This window comes from Nesoenas mayeri, assembly GCF_963082525.1.
Source record: "Nesoenas mayeri genome assembly, chromosome: 1".
NCBI lineage: Eukaryota > Metazoa > Chordata > Aves > Columbiformes > Columbidae > Nesoenas > Nesoenas mayeri.
The window spans coordinates 85,234,280-85,247,691 of NC_137541.1; the positions used below are offsets into that span (position 1 = coordinate 85,234,280).

Here is a 13,412-nt window from a genome sequence, read left to right on the forward strand (position 1 = left end):
GTCGAGAGGCACACTCCGCTGAGCTCAACACTAGCACAGATGCACATGTGCGACGAAATCAGTTCACATGCTTGTGGAGAGAAAGACATGGACCCACACGCGTGCAGAGCGACGGATAGATACAGCAGGCGCTAACGAGCACAGACTGACTTACACGCAGACTGTCCCCACACCAACAGGGACCGCTCTGCAAGTATCCTAGACGTTGATTATCGAATCAACCACACTGACCTGTGCCAAACTCCCAGACACTTACACGCAAGACACAATCTCTCTGACAAGCACACAAGTGTTTGCTCTCAGCTATAGATCAGGGACAATCCTGCGCAGTGCGCCCTGTTGCTCTTTCGCTTTAAGGCATGGTGTGTTTCGTTTCTCTTCTGGTGTCTCAATCTGACCCACAGTGGCAGCAGAGAATAATTTTATTTGACTGTGCGAATGTAAGTTTGTTTCACAATAATAGGGGTCAGTATTGTTTCAGTCTCTTTCTGTGGGGTAGCCTGTCCTTTTGGTAGTTCTAAAATACGGTTTGTGTTTCTCAGAAGAATGCCAAATAAAGTAGCTCCTTTGAGGATTCCTGGTTTAGCTTCATAGCTTTTAGCGAGCATGTTCATCAGCAGAAACATTGTGCTGCTTCAGGCAGTGCATTTGTTTTGGGAAGATGTGATGCCCCACTATCAGTGATTTCTTAAAATCACCTTTGATAATATTGATGTACCAAGGTACTGTTACTGATATATTTTCATTTCTTTCCACTTCCTCATCTCTGTCCTGCCTTATCTATGGTGTGGTATGGATTTGCTCAGGTTTCGGGGAGGCTTGGATGTCACTAGATGTCAAACGGGCACTGAGTCAGTGTATACAAATTTCCGAGGCAAGGAGATCATGTTTCCTGTGTCTACAAAGCTGCCCTTCACAGAGGGAGATTCCCAGCAGGTATTGGAAGGGGAACTAAGGAATTCAGTTGTGTGGCTAAGAGGGGAGGGGTATTCAATGTGGGGCTAGTTAGAGGGGCGAATGCCTAATTGCATAACAGTGGGAATTATAGCTGGAGTAATGGTAAAATTAATTGATGAGGGGTTTGGTTCAACAGATGGACTGAAGATGTTAAATAGACTGGTATTTAAGGGCCCATTGTACTGTTCTACTCTTTTTCACCTGCCTTCTCACTTTATTATTTTTCTGTCTCTAGCTTCAGCGGAAGCGTCACATTGGGAATGACATCGTAGCCATCATCTTCCAGGATGAAAGCACACCTTTTGTCCCTGATATGATTGCTTCTAATTTCCTACACGCTTATGTGGTAGTTCAGCTCACTCGTGACACAACTGGGGACACTTTCTACAAGGTGAACAGAGCCAATAGATTCCTCTGTACTGATTTGCTGATATTGATCCTTGAAGTGGAAACCTGTTCTTGGGCTTTTGGAAGAGGTGCGGATTCAGCCAGCTGTCATCCTAACAGCTCTGCTTGCACTTTTAGCAAACTTGATCAATATGGAATATTAATGGTATTTATTTCTTTGCATCAATTTTCAGTGAAAGGCAATAATTAGATCTATTACCAGTAGACCTAGAAATCCAGTAGCTGCCACCATCTCTCCTTGCCCTTCACACACTCTCTGTTCTCTGACCAGGAGTCTCCAGTCTGCTATGCTGTTCTCTATTCTATAGGTTCACATAGGTCCTCCCTATTTAGTGTGGCTGCTGCTATTTAGCAATCTCTGTTCATGTTTGTTGAGTATTCAGATTTCATAAATACATTTTTATCTGGATGGGGCTAGGAGGTGAGGCTGACAAAGACCAAGATTCTGGAATGCAAGTGTTTTACTGCAGGACTGCTTAGTGCCTCTACCTAGCAAACAGAAAATGAAAGAGTAATTCAATCAATTTATTAAGAATCTACACATGGAACTAGAATATACTTGTATGTTTTTCAAAGGGGCTGATGAATTTCTGAAGCTTAAAGCTTGGGAATTGAAGCAGGACAAATTCAGATTTTTTGTTGTTGTTGTTGTTTACATCAAAGAGCACAAGGAAAAATTTATGCCATTTTGGGGGATGTATTGCTTGCATCATATAAGTCAGGTAAAACTCATTCACCTAACTGAAAGCTATGTCTGCATTGCTCATGCTGCAGAGCACAGCGCTGAGAGGTTGCCCTGCCGGAGACTGCAGCTCAGATGCAGCTGGTTGGCCTAATCTATGGAATTCAAACCAGCTACATCTGCTTCAGGGGATCCCAGAACAGGATTCCCATCTGTCAGGGAAGTGCTACCTGTTTGGGCCCTCCAGTTGAAAGAAGCTCTACTAGAAAACCAATTCCCTGTCTGCAGCTTTTGCACACAGCTCTTTCACTGTAACATGACTCTGTATGGATGCCTATGTAACTTTATGCTCAACTTTCAGTCATGCTGAGAGAGAAGAAAATATACAGAAACTCAGGTTCTGTGATGTTTCTATTGTAGAAACATTTTAATCAAAGTGCTATGTCTCGTATTATGTAGAAATGTTGATTTGGTCCTTATGCCTTGGAAATCTACAAGAACACCGAGAATATAAAAATTTGGACAGGATACCCATCTCTTTTCCCACCAACAAGTGTGCTGGGAGTGGAGTAACCACCTTCTATTGTTCCTTGTGCTATGGGGAGCCTGGTATATATGATAGCTTCATATTGATCAGGGACATAGCACAAGGAACATTGATAGCTTCATGTTGATGAGGGGCATAGGGTCCTAGTTCTTGTCTTGCTTTCTGTTTTATAGGGCACAGAAATTTACTGGATTTCATTTAATGACATGAGAAAGAGCTGGGGAAGGTTACCGTTTGTCTTGTCTCTTCCTACTATTGTTTTCATCTTTCCCTGTCTGCAATGCCATTGTTTTGGTTACTGTAATAGGGTTGCCTGTATCATTTAATGAAATAGTCCCAGTCAGGACCCTAGAGCCAATGCAGGATTTTCTGTAAAGGCTTTTCAAAAGGGCGTTTAACTCATTCTGCCTTGAGAGTATTCTAGTACTTAAGAGACTGAAGGAAATTTTTTTTCCATCCATTTTCCCATTTACTTAAGCTTTAGTGCCTTGTGGTTAAATTGGAATATTAATGGCATTTATTTATTTGAATCAATTTTTGCAATGAGAAAATTAAAATCATAGAATGTCCTGAGTTGGAAGGGACCCACAGGGATCATCGAGTCCATCTCCTCCTGTTCCTGCATATGACAACCCCACAGTTCACATTGTATGCCTGACGGCACTGTCTAGTCTTTTCTTGAATATTGACAGGCTGTGACACCTCCCTCGGGAGCCTGTTCCAATGCTCCACTACCCTCTGGGTGAAGAACCTTTTCCTCATGTCCAACCTGAACCTCCTCTGGCACATCTTCCTGCTGTTCCCTTGGGTTCTGTCATTGGTCACCAGAGAGAAGAGATCAGTGCCTGCCCCTCCTTCTCCCCTTGTGAGGAAGCTGTAGAGCCTCCCCTCTGTTCTGTCCCAACAGATGGGATGAGGGATGAGTTAACTCTGAATGCGACACACGCCCTGACTCAACAGATGAGACCAGGTGTGAGTTAACTGTCGGTTAATTCTGTGCGGTTATGTGAAGTGAATGACAGACAATCACTCCAGGGGTCCAATTCAGTTATGAGTTTTACTAAAAGTATGTGTTGGAATACTAGTTACAGCAAATAGTGGCTTTGCAAAAATAGTTTATGATATCACAGAACTTATCAATACATTAACAGCAAGAGTCCTACTACGAGCCATGTATTGGCAACCATTAGTAGCTATAATATGGGACTTAGAAGAATCCAACAGCAGAGCTTAAGATAATGTTACTCTTATATGTTCAAAAGGAAGAGAGAGAGAAAAAGAGTGGTACAGAGGGAAGGAAAACTAAGGTGTAAGAGAGAGAGAAAGAGAGTAATATATCACCATTCACAGAAGGAGAGACAAAGAAATGGGGGTATAGAAAAAAGGAGAGACGGAAAGAGCAGAGAGAAAGGAAGAAAAAAACAGATGAGGGATCCAGTCACTCTTAGGGCTCCACAGCGTGGATGATGAGATGTGTGTATGCCCTCCGGTGTCCCGCAGCGAGGATGCTGGGGTTTGTAGTTTAGGGGGGCAGCATCCTCCGATGTCTAGTCTAGTTCCCGTGGTGAGGCTGGTGGGCTGAGGGTCCTCAGGATGGTGGATTCCCTATCAGTGCTGTTTTAAGCGAGCTTTTTTTATAGCCCTCCGAGTAGAGAAGAGTCTGCGGGGGAAAGGGGTGACTGCGAAAGATCGACAAGTCTCGACAAATCCGGGGCCATGTTGAAGGGTCTGAGCTTTTCCCCTTTGTTTGCCAAGCTGTGCATATCAGAAGATGGAGCTATGTACCCTCCAGCTCATCCCCCACCTCCAGTATTGGCCAGCTGGCCTGGGCTGTGGCTTGTTAGCTTGTTGTTGATATGTAAATCGCAGTTCACCCTATACTGAATGTGTCATCTCCTGTGGCTGGATGAACTAGTTTCGCTACAATGTTTTCAGCCATGATCCTTATCAATACACAACACCCTCCTCCAGGCTGAACAAACCAAGTGACTTTAGCTGCTCCTCATATGGCTTCCCCTCCAAACCCTTCACCAACTTTGTAGCCCTCTTCTGGACACTCTCCAGTATCTTTTTTTATACCGTGGTGCCCAGAACTGCACACAGTGCTCCAAGTGAGGCCACACCAGTGCAGAGGAGAGCGGGACAATCACTTCCCTGGTCCAGCTGGCAATGCTGTGCTTGATGCAACCCAGGACATGGTTGGCCCTCTTGGCAGCCAGGACACACTGGTGGCTCATGTTCAACTTACTGTTGACCAGAACCCTCAGATGCCTCTCCACGGAACTGCTCTCCAGTATCTTGTTCCCCAGTCTGTATGTACAGCCAGGGCTGCGGTGCCCCAGGTGCAATATCTGGCACTTGCCCTTGTTGAATTTCATGCAGTTGGTGATTGCCCATTTCTCCAATTTGCTCAGATCACTCTGCAGGGCCTCTCTGCATCTGAGAGTGTCAACAGCTCCTCCCAGTTTAGTGTCATTGGCTAACTTAGTATTCCCTCAAGTCCTGTGTCCAAGTCATTTATGAAGACATTGAACAGCACTGGCCCTAAGATGGATCCCTGAGGAACCCCACTAGTGACTGGTCACCACCTGACATAACCCCACTTACTAGAACCCTCTGAGCCCAGCCCATCAGCCAATTACTCACCCACAAGTGTTTTTCCAGCTGTATGCTGGACATCTTGTCCAGGAGGATGCTGTGAGAGACAGTATCAAAGGCTTTACTGAAATCCAAAAAGATCACATCGACAGGCTTCCCTTGGTAAACTAGGTGGGTAACCTTGTCGTAGCAAGAAATTAAGTTTGTTAAGCAGGACTGTGTTGTCATTCAGATGTTTTTCAGTAACTTCTAGAATAATCTTCTCCATAATTTTGCGAGGCACAGATATGATGCTGACATGCCTGACAAAATGCAAGGCAGGATTTTAACTGGTAGATATCTATTGGGAGGGTGTGAGAGGCCTTGTAATTAAGGGTGCTGGCCTATGATGTGAGAAATCTGAACTACCACATCAAACTTGGCAAAAAAAAGCCTGTGAAATATTCTTAATTGCTGTGTGTATCTGGTAAGATAGCTGTGTATAATTACAAGTAAATGGTGTGAAGAGCCAACTGACTATATAAAAACTTCATTACAGTAACTTTTTTGGCATTGATATGTCGGGTAGGAGCACGGTTAAAAAAAAAAAAAAAGACAAAAAACCACATGGATATCCTTATCTCTTGCTGAGAAAGTGCTTTTGTATGTGTACCATATGTGTCTCAGAGAGGTGGTGTCACTGAGATACTCCCCTCACTGTGCAGTGTAGTTCCACTGAAAATTCTCTGTCAAAAAAAAGAAAAAAAAAAGATCACTATAATCACATTGACAGAGGTTCTTCTAGTGGAGGTAAATCTTGCCGGCTGAATAGAAGCTTTTTTTTTTTTTTTCCAAATATACTGCTTGTTATTAAAGATTTCTAAAAACCAATTCACTTTATTGGTTTTGTTGCTTTTACTGTGTGCACATCTAGCTGACTGAATTTCTGGAAGATAAATCAGCACATTTATTCACTGAGTTCAGAAAGAGCTGGATGCATGGGATAACATATTTGAGTTCTTTTCGATATGTGAATTATTCAGGAGGGATCAGATATACCATAGTAGTCTGAAGGCTTTGATAGTCTCACTTGTGTTATGATACTTATTTTTTCCCCCTTATATTTTTTCAGGTTTCAGTCACAGCCCGAGATGACGTCCCCTTCTTTGGACCCCCTCTGCCAAATCCAGCCATATTTAGAAAGGTTTGTTTCTCTTGTCCACTGTTAGATGGCAGGGTAATATGGTAATATGGTCCCCTTCTTTGGACCCCCTCTGCCAAATCCAGCCATATTTAGAAAGACTTGTTTCTCTTGTCCACTGTTAGATGGCAGGGTAATATGGTACATACTCTGGAGTTCTGAGTCAGTGTTGTCAGTCTGGCTACATGACTTTGGAGGTCTAAAGAGCAGAAAGGCAGAGCTTTTCTCATGTGATATTTTTATCATTGTTTTCATTTCTAGTCTAGTCTTCATCCTGTTTTGCAGAGTGCAGAGTTTCGTGAATTCCTTTTGGCCAAGCTCATCAATGCTGAGTACAGCTGCTATCGAGCTGATAAATTTGCTAAATTAGAGGTGGGTCTATTACCTTGTTGTTTGCATTAAAAATTATAAAATTATATTACTGCCAGATTAAGAAAATACAGTATAACTTTTTACTTCTACTTCTTATTTTGTGTTGCTTTAAAAAGGAAGATGAAATGTTATGATACTTGGCTATGTGATACTTCCTTCGTATTTCACAGCAGGTGTGATAGAATATGAACAGGTACCTCCTAATGTAAAGATCTAATCCTCAAGTAAGAGTGGGAATATGATGCATGCATTTTGCTGGAGGAAATTCTGTTTTAGCTGAAACTCAGTATTGTGCTGCAGGATGTGTACTGATCTCACTGATTTTGGTTCAAGGTACTAAAATTCTGTTCCACACTCTGCTGCTTACCTGATCTAGAAAAAAATGCCCTCAATTCATGCCTCTTTTTCATCACCTGTAAAAAAAGTACCGGTGTCCTTTATGACTTGCTTTAGAAAGAGTTTAAAATGACTAGGTACTATTGTAATATGTTCCATAAAATCTAAACCACTAAAACCACATCTAAAACCACTTCATACTGTTTAAAATAATCTTCATGATGTTTGGTTTTGTTTTTGTTTTTTTAAGACAGACGTGAGACATTGCAAAAACAGGAAAAATAATCCCTCCGCCCCCAATAATAGTTGTGTTTTCATTCCTAATGTTGACGCAGGAAAGAACTCGGAGTGCCCTCTTGGAGAGCCTTTTTGAGGAGCTGCAGCTTCGCAGCCGCAGTATGATGGGGTTGCCCATAGGGGAGGATGACAAGATAGAGAATGGCAGTGGGAGCTTCCTTGAGAATTTCAAGGTGAGCCATAGTGGATTGATTCCTTTACCCAGTTGCTCATAATTTTCTCAAGCTCATTGTGTGTCCCTCCAAGGAATATTCACCCTGCTGGTCAGCTGTGCTTAGGGTGAGACAGAAGAAGTCTTTCAATCCAGCAGCCTTTCTCTAGAGCATCTTCAACTGTCCTTTGCCATATGTCTCAAGAAAAATTTTTCCCCTTCCTGTGCGCCTTTCTACAGAGCTACAGTGTGGCTTAGGGTGGAATTCCTTATTGTCCCTAAGAAATGAAATTCTTTATGCTTCATGCTGTCGTCTAATGTTAGACGAGGTGTCACTCCATGACTTACAGAAAAAGGAATGAGTGTTTGCAAGAGGAATAGTAATACCTAGTAGCAAGCAGCTTTCAGTTCCTACAGCATATCTCTTTCACTTAATTTTCCTCATAACTGAAATATTTGCAAGAGCCACTGCAAGAGCGTTTCTAATGTATCTGTGAGTGTACCATCTAGAGAAACTGTGATGCTTTACTTACTCTCTAAAAGCCAGAGATAATTTACTTTCTTTTGTTCAGTGTAGATTACACTTTGTTCTTTTTCTTTTTCTTTTTCTTTTTTTTTTTTTTAATCAGGTGGCAGAACTTATTTTAAAAGTGATCAAGATGATACGAGATAGGAAAGTTTTTGTACAAACAGGAAAACTGAGTTTTGAACTGAGAATCTTATATCATTTTCCTATCTACTTTTCCTCTCCCACTTCTGTGGAAGTGCCTCACCACTTCTTTTGTGTAAGTTAGCTGTCTGGACAGAGAAATACATTATTTCTTCAGATGACCATGGTGGGCTAGTTAGAGTTGTTAAGGGCTGTCAAACTAATCCATTTACATATAGTTATATGCGTAGCTTTGGTCAGAACTGGGATGCTTTGATGAGGTGTGTTTTTACATACAATCAGTCTATCCTGCCTTTGCTGCTAAACAGGAATTTCCTACCCATCTGGGTCTTACACTAATTATCCCAAAATGTCCTTTTCTGACTTATAGCAGATGCTGTGATTTGCATGTCATGTAGACATATGACCTTTGCAGAAGGCTGGAAAAGGCTGAGTAAACTCAAAAATAGCTTTTTCAGATGCTGCAGACTTTAGTATGGCTCCTTTCCCTTTGGAACCAACACCCAAGTTCATGCAAGACTGAACCTTACAGTCTTGAACAGGAGTTTGATTTTCTGTTTTGTAGCCTGTACTGGGTAAGAATTCTTCAGATTATGCTGTCTTATCCAATCTGCTGGGATACTGGTAGGGAATCTCTATTTTTTGCAACAGGAAAAGGGAAGTGAAAGTAGAGAATAAACTTGAGGAAGAGATCTCCACTGGCAGTGAGCTCCATGAATTGGCTAGGACCAAAAATGGGTAATATCTAAGATGCTGTCTTCTAGGAATTAGGATTTCTGTGGTTTTGGTGCTGGTTTATCACACCTTTCCACCCAAACTGTGGTACTTTTCCTACTGCTCTACTGTGTGCAGGTCTATATGTGTATCTGTGTTTGTTTGTTTCCCTGCTTCCCCACTGTTCAGCGGGTGATTAGAGGCCGCAGCCAGAGCCTGGATACCATGGGGATATCCATGAGAAAGCAGCAGCCAGCCACCCTGCCCAGCCGCCCAGCTACACCTGGCCTTGCCCTCAGCCAGAGTGTCACCGAGGGCCCTAAGGCCATTGCTGCGGTAAGGTATTTGAGTGGGCTGTAAGAAGAAACCTGGCATACCTTTGTGAGCCATCCATACATTCTTAGTTCTCTTTCCCTATTAGTTTGTCCTTTTGTCTTTCTGTGAATGTCTTTCTGTTGTACAATCCCATCTCACAAGTGGTGACAGCACGTGTTGCAATCTGTTTTGTCTGTGCCTATCTCTAGCCTCAGTTCATGTGTAAACTAGAGCTGAGATTGATGCAGACTGGGAGGAGAAAGCCAAACATGATTCTGCATCAGATATCTATCCTGGATTAGATCCTGTATGTTGCCATACCTTAAAAAAATGCATGTACTGTGGTTTGACTAGAATGGTGCTGTATTCTCATATGGCAAGAGCTGAGAATATAAAGACACTAGATCTGTTCCATTTTCTTCAATTTCACCAATCAGATTCTTTTCTGTAATATAAACAGGTGTGCAATGCTTATTCAAGGTGCGTTTTTGCTGTAAACATAATTTGTATGTTGGGAACAAATAGCAGAGTTAATAAAGTTTGGGGTGAGAAAGAGTGAATATTTCTAGTCACTATCAAAGGCTTTCTTATTTGATAAGGATACCAAACATATGTGATCAGTGTGAGCATAACAAATCCATGACAAATGTTACCAGAAAAGGATCCATGTTTCTGATACTGGAATTATGGTCACTTTGGCCAAAGTGCATCTAGCTGATTATGGTCTTTGCACTAGTGATGTCAGTATACAGGCAAACTACAAAAACACATCTCTGAGTAAGCCAAGAAGGTTCCTTTCAGTATGGAAATTTATTGGTGACAGTTTCCTCAGTTGTATGCATTCCTTATGTCAGCACAACTAATTCACAGCGTAGTAATGATGAGTTTGCTGCCTCCTTCTCTCCTTTAACTTCTATTTTTCTCTGCCTTCCTGATTCTGCCTCTCCTTCTCTCATCACATGGGGATACCTCCCTTCCTGAGCCTCTTTCTCTGTATAGTGGCTGTGTATCTTGTTCTGACTTTGTTTCTGTATCTTTCAGTCTCTTTCTTGTACCACCTTTGTAAGCCCTAGATTATGTTTCTCACTGACAGAAAGTACTCCTTGCACCAGTGGAGCTGAGCTGTTCTATTGTATTGCAAAGCAAAGGAGAGGATCTGGATCCACATTGCAAACTCTCTTCCATGCTTTCAGTTCTCCACAGTGTTTCCCGTCATGTTTCCCGCTCTCTTTTCTGTCACACTTTCCTTTTTTCTAGTCTTTTGCCTTGCCTGGTAGGAGCCCCTCACGTACTCGAGCTAGCTGGTTCCATGGGCAACGGAGTAGTGCCATTGGCATTGAGAACATACGGGAGGAAAAGAGGTATGAGCCGTGGGAAGATGAGACAAAGATAGAAAAAAAAAAAAAAAACATAGAAGGAGATGAGAAAGGGGAGATAGAAAGGCATGTATAAGGACAGAAAGGTAATTGACAGGAATGAGTATGGAAATGGAAATGGTTGGAATGGGAAGAAAAGCCTCATTATGAGTTAATGGAGAAATGGACAATTGACAGAAACAAACAAAACAAAAAGGGCTCTTTGTAAAGGAGAATAATCAATATGAGTGGAAGAAGGGAGGAAATGGGTGGAGGAACATAGTAATGTCACTCTTAAATATTGTGCAATATGTTCCAGGACTCCTGGTTCTCCTGTTCTGTATTCATCACTTTCAGATAACAATCAGATTAAAGGCTTCTATTTGGCAAGGGAGAATTGGGTGCTTGGTTGTTTGTTTGGTTTTGTGTCAAAAAGTTCAAATAGACAAAACTTCTGATACCTTGAAAAAAAAGGATTTTTTAAAAAAAGCTTTAAGTCAAAACAAATTAGATGGTGTGAGAAATACTTAAAGGGTAACATACAGGTTCAAGGAGTGATTTGGCATATTTGACAGAATTTTAACCATTCAAAAGTTGTCTGTTGGTCACAAGAGATTTAGTTAAATCAAATTTGTCTCAGTTCTTGCTGAGGCTCCTTTTCAAGATTATACAGAGTTTCAGAAGTCACATGAGTGCTCTGCATCTAATATACATTTTTTCCAGGTGCAAGAATTCCGGAGGACAGCTTACAGACTCAGCGTAAAAGGGGGAAAAAAGCTATCTTTAATGTGGAAAATAGTGATTTCACAACAGGAAGAATTACTACATTTTCCCTTCTAGGTATTCCCTTGGACCTTTCTTTAATGAGATGCCTAGGACCTAATCTGAATAAAAATAGTATAGAATACAGTATAGAACCTTCTTTGAGAAAAATTAAATCTGAGACAACTTCCATGTAACAGTCTAAGCCAACACAGTAGCCATAGCTCCTCACTACTTTGAATAGTTTTGTACCTTATGCAGCTGCACCTGCCAACCCATTACATTGTGTACAACATTATTCACTATCCCCTTAAAAGATTTGTAAAAGTTTTCTACAATAAGGAAAATCCCTAGATTTCTTTTCTTTCTGTTTTGTTTTTGTTTGGTTGGTTTTTGTTTTGGTTTGGTTTTTCCCCTGGCCTTTGCTAGGAGGGAATTGGTAAGTTATTTGGTTTATTTAGCTTTCCTTTTGTTTATTTGTAATCGTATTATAGATATGAGGAACAGTGAGCCTTATCTTGTGTTCTGTGAAAAACTATTTGGTTGATTCTTGAAGGTGCAGTTTAACCAGCAACTGGTCTGTTCTAATGGTTCAATGCCACTGAAAAGCAGTCCCACTAACTCTTTCAACTACCCAATCCTGTCCTATTCCTTGTGATGGCTCAGATGTTCAGTGAACTCTTCATGGAACTGATTCAGCCCATTAATCTAATAGAAAAAGTATCAACTTTCACTGGATTGTCTGCCAGGTTCTGCCATGAACTGGTTCATGGATGAGTCTGATGGGTACCTGGGCTGATGGGAAGTACACTCAGCAAGAATGGGGGAGACTGGAGCAGTCTCTCTGGCAGAAGAGAGATTAACACACTGTGTGTGACTTCACCCTGAAGCTGTAGTTTAATGGTATGCAGGCTCTGACAGCAGAGCTGACCCAGGAGGAACTTTGTGAGCTCCATCACTGAAGCAACAAAACTCACTCAAAAAAACCCTGAGTTTTCCAATCCTTAATTAAACATACCCCACTTTTCAGTTACTTACACAGACAGCTTGCTTCAGAAGTATCTTGACAAGTACTAGTAGCAACAAAACTATTGTAACCCTCCTGAAACAGAAATTTGCTGGATCCTTTTTCTTTGTGCAATAAATACATTAACTCTCTAATCAATCCTAAAACTTTCTAAGACCAATGAAATGGGGAGGGTAGAAGAAAAAGAGGAAGAATTAAAAGAGAGTACAGAAATTAATTTTAACTTTTATATCAATTCAAAAGGAGCTTAAAGCTGGCCATTTCTAATATATTGCCCTCAACAGGTCACATGTGAGGAACCTACTCTTCTCAACACAACTGTACTTTCATGTGTATATGAAAGATCCAGCTTTGTAATTGTGGCTGGTAAGAAAGTGTTAGAATAGATAGTAGTTAACTCTGACCATGGGGTACAGCTGGTTTCTATTTTTTCCCAACAGAGGCACTGCAGAGAGGATACGGAAGGTGCTGGACAGTCCAGGAACTTTCTTTGACCTGAAGTCTGATGGATCCTCCAGTCCCAGCTCTCCAGAATTCCCCAGGAGGATAAGCAAGTGAGTTGAAAATAATTTTAGTATTTGAAATACACTCACTGTGTCTGGTATTGACTTAAGCATGGTGCATGTCTTGCTCTCTTGGAGGATTTACTAAGATTGCCCACACCAGGCATTGCAGTATCTTAAAAGTTGTATGTCTGGCCATGGAACAGTAATTCAAGCATGCAAGTAAGTAAGTCAGCTTTCTTAAACAGCCAGTGAATAAAGATTGAACCATTTAAAGGTGATTTGGCTGTATCTTTACTGTAATGTTAGTTTGCATCCAACAGGATACACAAAGCCCTAGCAGTTCAGTTGTCCATGCTTACTCATGTATTTTTTTCCTCTGTAGTTTGCTCTGGGTTGATTTTGGAGCTTCATGGAGAAGCTTGGACAAGGGTTTGATGGAATGTTGAGTTGTGTTCAAGTTCTGCGCCTTCAAGCAGGATTCACGCTGCTGCTCCAAACCAGTCTGAACTACTAGTCTGTTTTCAGTCCCCCCAAA

General features: G+C 41.5%; 1 protein-coding gene across 1 annotated transcript in view; it reads left to right on the forward strand.

The window, feature by feature from the left end:
* Window positions 1–792: 792 nt before the first annotated feature.
* LOC308041989 (rap1 GTPase-activating protein 1-like) overlaps window positions 793–13,412 on the forward strand; it is a gene marked incomplete at both ends in the record, with an annotated part of 54,083 nt that continues 41,463 nt past the window's right edge. Inside the window, 8 exons of the mRNA XM_080346989.1 lie at window positions 793–936; window positions 1,193–1,348; window positions 6,304–6,375; window positions 6,658–6,744; window positions 7,416–7,550; window positions 9,102–9,248; window positions 10,485–10,588; window positions 12,812–12,925. Of these exons, the coding sequence (XP_080203115.1) occupies window positions 793–936; window positions 1,193–1,348; window positions 6,304–6,375; window positions 6,658–6,744; window positions 7,416–7,550; window positions 9,102–9,248; window positions 10,485–10,588; window positions 12,812–12,925 (959 nt within the window). The remainder of the gene's footprint in view (window positions 937–1,192; window positions 1,349–6,303; window positions 6,376–6,657; window positions 6,745–7,415; window positions 7,551–9,101; window positions 9,249–10,484; window positions 10,589–12,811; window positions 12,926–13,412) is intronic.